This window comes from Lepidothrix coronata, unplaced genomic scaffold (assembly GCF_001604755.1).
Source record: "Lepidothrix coronata isolate B3197 unplaced genomic scaffold, Lepidothrix_coronata-1.0 Scaffold310, whole genome shotgun sequence".
In the NCBI taxonomy this organism is placed as follows: domain Eukaryota; kingdom Metazoa; phylum Chordata; class Aves; order Passeriformes; family Pipridae; genus Lepidothrix; species Lepidothrix coronata.
In genome coordinates, this window is record NW_016690490.1 from 356,257 (window position 1) to 363,151 (window position 6,895).

Sequence of the window (6,895 nt, forward strand, 5' to 3'; positions counted from 1 at the left end):
GCCCATCAGAAGAGCTTGGGTTTGCAGGTCTCCCTGCAGTGCTCGTCATGAGGAGCTGCCTCTGTTGCAATGTGCTGGCCAACTCCTTGAGAAGGCCCTGATGACACTTCTGAGAGGTCAGGCTTTGATTCACATAAAAGGTGATTTGGGGAGCTGAAATGATTTAATCTAGTTTAGCCCGCTTAGGTATCTTGGTTAAATGAATTTTTAGCATAGAGACAGGTGTTTGCTTTGGTCACCCACACTTCTGTGTTGCTAACTCCATCTGAGATACTTAGGTCTCTAGACATCTGTGAGTGGCTCTCAGGTGTGACAGAGGACATGGGAGAGACTCTTGCCACCTGGAGTGGCAAATTAACTCTGCTTTCTATGTTATTCCATTTCTCTTCCTACTGGAGGTACTTTGAAGTCACAAGTCCTTTACGTCGCACAAATCAATCCAGAAAATAACTTCAGAAGAACAATATTTAATGTTTACATATATTAGTGAGGCCAGTGATCACGTTGGCAGGACAGAGGGTGTCCCCAGGAGCACAGAGACATGGCCCTAAATATCTCCAGAGCGGGACAGCTTGGAACAAGCAGATGGCAGCAGTACAGTGCACTTAATTTTCTGTGCTGGAAGTGTGCCAGTGGGTATCTCCGTCTCCTGGTGCTGGCACAGCCCAAATTGGCTTTATCAGAGAGGTGAGAGTCAGGGAGTCAAAGCTAAGGGATGAGGGTAGGGACTGTGAAGAGTTCATAGAGCCCCTCTGCTGGTGAAGGAGTCTCTCTCCACCTGACTACATGTGAATATTTCTAGCTGCCTCCTTGACTCTTTTCCTGGTTTGATGTCTCCTTTATGTGGTAGCACTGTCCAGGCTTCACTGCTGACAATGAACATGAGCTTTTTAAGCCACCTAGCAGGTTTGGATGCACCTAGTGATGATTACAAACTTGGACAAGTCTTATGCTTTATTTTTTACAGAAGGTGCTTTTAAGTTTTATGGGTCAAATTTCCTGCTTCTAGAGGTAAAACTGTGCTCCAAAGTACATATGCTCCTCATCTAGGCAACTTCTTCCCCATTTTTGTATAAAGGAGACATTTATATGAAACATTTTGTATACTACATTGGAGGACAGCACAAACAGTGTGTGTCTGCAATCACTGTGTTCAAATAGCTTACTCCAATGCAGAAATATTAACAACTATGACTGAGAAAACACAAATGTCTCTCTTTGAAAATAGGCTCCAAGTACTTTAAATATATTCAGGTTTTCATAGCTGTGTACATATGTTCAGCACGGGTAAAGATTGATTAAAAGGCTGACTGAGGGAAGACAGTTCATGTCCAAGAATTAACCTTTGAGGAAGTCACTGAAATGATGGGTTTTCTGAAATTTTCCAGTCACGGACTTTAGCTCAAGATCAAGGGCTTGTGCGATTATGCAGATCCTGGTTGGGATAACTGTTACTATAACACTAAAACTGATGCAGTTTGTTGCCATCAGATTATATCTTTTGTTTTTTACTAAGCTGAACATAATTGCTACCTTTATCTTTGGTTATCTTTAGCTAGTCAATTGGTTTGGCCATATGATCTATTCTAGAGCAGCCCTACAGACCTGTGTGGAAGTTAGTGAAATTCCTATGTAGTCTCATGAGGGCAAAATGGTTTTCACCCCTGTGTTAAACCAGATGTTTCTAAACCCTTGCTCCAAACCCTGCTGTCTATATTGACCCAAATGCCCCTCAAAGGCTCCCACATCTCTCAGATACTCCTGAAGAACCGATTTAGAAGTGCACTGGACTTTGTCAAACATGAGAGCAAGCTACTGAATGGCACGAGGGGATTTGGCTCCAGGGTGGCTGAAGGATGCTGAAAGCTGTGTTCTTCAGTTGCCTCTGCAGTGTCTCAAAAACTGCTTGATATATTCTCTGCTCATCCTAATTCAAATCTGTGAGTGCCCAGTTAGCAAGTTAATAGGAATGGACAGGTGAGCCACAGTGGGATTTGGGGAGGATGGGACGTTATTTACATCAGCCAGAGAGTGCCTGCTTCATGCAGTTGATAAATATATACATTAACAACAGTTCCATCTCCCACATACACAAGAGGGCAAGTGGTGATCTTTTATCTGAAGATTGTTGTGCTTAATACGCAAGTCAGGACCAGGTAGAATAACGTTTTTGCCAGTACCTGAGGTTTAGCAGGTATAGTTACAGAGATGAAAATGTGGAGTCTCAGATCTAAATGATCTAGCCCTTTTCCACCCTGACATCTTTTATAAAAAATTCGTTTTGCCCCCAAAAACTCCTGAATATTTTGTTTTTAGTTTGTTGTTCCCCCATAAATACAGTACAGTGCACTATCCTTATTGTATGTGAATCGGCAGCTCGGGGCTTGTCCTGGCATTCCCTGTAGGTCATTCACATCCCAGAAATATTTGTCTGTAAGGCAATGAATGAAAGACAATTAATTAATATTCCAGGGGGATCTTAGGCTTACTGCAAATATCTTGTACAATGAAAAGAAACAATTAAAAGGAAGCAGTAGTGATAAATGAAACTTGAAAGAGATTTTCTTCCATTTTGTAAAATAACAATTTAACTGCTGTTGACCAATTTAAAACATATCTACTTTTTGTCGTTCTCTTACAGATGCTAGGGAAGGTCATTACACTTTATCAAAAAGGCGTCTTGAATAAGAACACAACCATGCAAGTGAGTATGTCAGTATGTCATAGTGCTCTGCTGTTCAGAAATATCTGAGGACCGGGTTATCCCTAACTACAGTGAGATGGAGAGAGAGCAAGTGTGTGTGCAAATAAAATCTGTACTGTCTCTGCTCCCCCGAGGAGCTTGTTCAGGGGCTGTGCACATCTGTTAGCTCATGTACCATTACAGAGCCTGAAAAATAAAATTGGTAGGAATGTAAAGCACTCTGATTTCTTCTATTGCATACCAACCTTTCTTCTCCTCATACATGTGCCACATATGAAACCAGTAAGTCCATTGATGACTTGAATAAAACAAAGAATAGCTTCAATCACACCGATGGCCAGGAGGATAGAGAAAAGAACAATATTCCAAAGGATGATGTTTTCAGGTTCTTTGCAAATACTCCATGTTGTCTGGTTGAACAAGTAATTGTCTCTGTGTTAGAGAAAAATAATTGGCAAGGTATTAGAAAATAAAAACTGCAGAATGCTTTCTGTGTTTTCTGGCATTACATTTTCTGAGCTTGATTGCACAAAGTGAGTCTCAAATTCTACTAGTTGGTAAAAGCTGGTGATTCTCTTCAGAATTCTCTTTGCACAGATGCAACTGATAACTAGGGAATAGAACCACATCTGTACTTTGTTGCATACACAAGAAGATCCTCTTTGTTCTGTGGCTGAATTGTATTAGTTATTTTGTGTTAATAACCAAAGAGAAAGGTCTGTAATGGTTTTAAGATGTGTCTCCATATTCTCCATTCCTGCTGTGGTATCTCAGCCCATCTCTAGCTCTGACTTGAAGAGCATGATTGCCAAGGTTAACTTTAAAGATTCAGAGAAGATTTTTTCTTTGCTTTTCAGAAGTAAGTAGAGCAGGTTCAATTCTTGATGATTTAACAGATTAATGTGGCACAGTAATCAAACATTTCCCTTTGACTCCTTTGGGAGTCCCAGCTCACCAGCATTTTAAAAGCATGATGCAAATTGCACAAGGGGCCCATGACAAGCACAACAGAAGAAACTCAGGCAATTTGCCAAAGGATGATTCCTTGGTCAAAGAGGTGACCAGCTGGAACATGCTATTCAGAGAAATGTGAGTTTAGTCATACACAGGGTGGTCCATCAATTAATTTTGGAAAAATTCAAGTTTGCTATAAAAAGATGGGGGAGAGATCAGGGAAAGCGAAGTTGGAGGAGCCTGTAAGCCATACTCACTTCAGTGTGTCATTCCTGAAAGGGTAGAGGTATTCTCCATCACCTGTGTCACACAGAGGACCCCCAATCAGCCCCAGTGAGGAGATGACCACACAATATGCTCCTCCTGCAAATCCCAGCACAGCCAGAATCACTGACAGCAGCATCTGGAAGGGAAAAGACCTTCAACATTGCATGCACAGAGGTTTGAGTGGCATGGAGAGTGGGAAGATGACTGGGGTTAAAAAATTAGAGGAGACTAAGAATTACAAGATAAAATGCAACTGCTACTCAATGGATGGAACACGGTTGACATGCCCCATGAGAGTTCCCTATACAGCAATAAACACCTGCTATGGGGGATGGAACGGAGCACGGAGCAAAATGGAGATGCTGCGGCCTCCCTCCATAGAAACCCCGGCAGGGAGGGGAGCACAGTGGTACTTTGTAGTTCCTAAGACTGTATGGAACTTCTCAACCAGGGGAGACAGATGAAGATGTTCTGCTGCTGAGCAACAACTGTTGAAATCCCACTTCTTAAATGCCAAAATACGTCCACCTTCCATTAGGCACGAGAAGAGAAGTGAGAGAATTTTACACCAGTAAGAAATAAAAGGATTTATGACTCAAGTCACTCAAGTTCTACCTAAATATAAAGAAATAGTATAAAAGTCAGTTGAGAATAAGGGAAAACTGAGGAAGACTCCACCAAAACTTCTGGGAGGAGTCAACGTGCTGAACCTGTCTACCCCCCTATAGGGACATCTGTTGGGTAAGAATCATACTTCACGTGCATTAAATACTGATATTAGGATTAGAGCTTGCTTTATAGTGTAGCAGATTGTTTCAAACATGTTTTTACAGTCAGATACTATCACTGGTAACCCTCAAACCTTTTTAACCTGTCACAATTTGTATTAATAAAGAGTGTTATTCCATAAACTGTTAGAGTGAGTCCTTTACAGGTGCTAGCAGTTGACGGCAGCAGATAACACATTGGTAAGACCCACTGAGGAGTCTCCATGCTGGTGGCTTAGCCCCCTGAAAAGGGCAGTCAAATTACCCTCTGATCCAGTGAATCTGTTCAGTGAAGGGTCCCCTTGTGGGATGCTGACACACTAGTCAGGTATAAGGGTTTCAGCTTCTCTGGGGCACTGACAGACAAATAAATCACTAAGGGTTGAGAAAATCTCCCCACATTAAGGATTGGATAACCCCCCCCTTTTCAAATGACAGAGAGCTTACACTGAATGGGAAAAAATTCTCTTTATTTGTTTCTTACTATATGCTGAAACTACTACTACTACTTTTTCTACTACTATTAATAATAAATTTGTGGGAACAAAATATAGTTGACTTTTTCTGACTGTTATAGCTATTCTAGATGTTAAAGGACTTCAGACTTTGTTTAGCTTTTAAAAGGTGGCAAGCCCAGAGCTTTACTTATTCAGAGTTTTATACTTGAACTATCAGTTATGAAAAATTTGGTGAGTCTTCTTTCAAAAACCAGTAAGAAGCCAGTCCTGGCTTGATGTGTTCCATATCATGTGCCTTGGCATTTCCAATTCTTCACCTTTCTTGGCCCTTGCACCAACAGAAACTAGAAAGCAACCACCAAACCAGGTATGAAAGTAACAGAAGATGCATTAATTGTTTTTGCGAATTGATGGAATGCAAAAAAGCCTTTCTTGTTGCTACTTTCCTTCATTTTGCAACACCATGACACATGGTAACTGCTGTCATGTTGAGAAATCTAATTGTGCTGTGTGTGGCAACAAACCAGTGGTTGCTTTGGATTGTATGTGATGCACCTATATGTTTTGCATCAGCCACTCCCACAGAAACATTACCTTTCCTCCATTTTGGGGTAGTTTTCTGTTAGTGGATGGGATGCATCTGGTTGCTGTTCGTATATAGAAACAAGAATACTAGGAGCTGCTACTGGTGTTTAATCTGGGACAGGCTTTCCACTAGTCTTGCTAAGAGTCACTGCTTGTGGTTGTTCACAACACTGCCAAGAAAGAGAAAAAAATCTGGAGCAGACTGATAGAGCCAGGTGAAGACCTGGAGCAGGGACAAGGCAGCAAGCTGGCCTGGGAGTCAAGATAGAGACATGGCTGAGGAAGCACACAGGAAATACTTTCATCCATGACTTGGGTTTGAAGCCGAAAATACCTCAGGTCACATTTCCCTGTTGCCAGCAAATACCAGTGAAACCTAACAGTCCACAAGGCAGGTAGAAACCTTCTCCTAGAGCCAGTTGCTCCACAGATCTCTGCATTACATAGTCAAATGAAAATGCCCACCATCCATGTTGGAGATTTGTGACATAGTCTTGAAAAACTATTCACTGTCCAAACATGCTGGTGAATGCAGTTTCCAACTTGCCAGCTGATGACATTACTGCTTTCTGTAGAACCTTGCATGATGCTGGTGTGTGAATTGACTCATTTTGTGTGTTATTTTGCCTCTAAAACAATCCTTGAATTAGAAGTTGCTGAGATTTCATAATCATGGCCGGTCTTCGTGAACGAAGATTTGGGAAAGGTCTTTACCTTTTTTAGGTGAGACATAGTGTGCGCTGAACTGAGCCCACCCTTTAATCCTAAGGTTCATCTGCCAGGGCCGAGTGAGCTTGGACAGTGGCAGCGAGGTCCCCAGGACGTAGGTTTGTTTAGAGTGACCTTCTCTTAGATGGATGGCCTTACAGGGCTGACGAGCTCCATCTGTCCAGAGAAGTTCCCTGACCGGGAATCGAACCCGGGCCGTGGTGGTGAGAGCGCTGCATCCTAACCACTAGACCACCAGGGAACCCTGAGATTTCATAATAATAGCGGATTAATAACTTTTTTTTTTTGTGCAACGCTGGATACTCTTTTTTGTCTTTATCTTCACATTGGCTGAGTTGGCTCTTAGCAGAGCTTCATTGTCAGCAAAATGTGGGTAATTTAGCATATTGTCCCAGACCAAAGGAGTGCCTGGGTTTCAGCTGATGCACTGT

At 42.0% G+C, this 6,895-nt stretch overlaps 1 protein-coding gene across 1 annotated transcript in view; it reads right to left on the reverse strand.

Annotated features, from left to right (window-relative positions):
• Nucleotides 1–451: 451 nt before the first annotated feature.
• Nucleotides 452–6,895, reverse strand: part of LOC108508751 (transmembrane 4 L6 family member 1-like) — a 16,950-nt gene continuing 10,506 nt past the window's right edge. The window contains exons 4-6 of the mRNA XM_017837815.1: nt 3,916–4,061; nt 2,950–3,136; nt 452–2,431 (exon numbers count right to left, since the gene is read on the reverse strand). Of these exons, the coding sequence (XP_017693304.1) occupies nt 2,411–2,431; nt 2,950–3,136; nt 3,916–4,061 (354 nt within the window). The 3' untranslated portion in view covers nt 452–2,410. The remainder of the gene's footprint in view (nt 2,432–2,949; nt 3,137–3,915; nt 4,062–6,895) is intronic.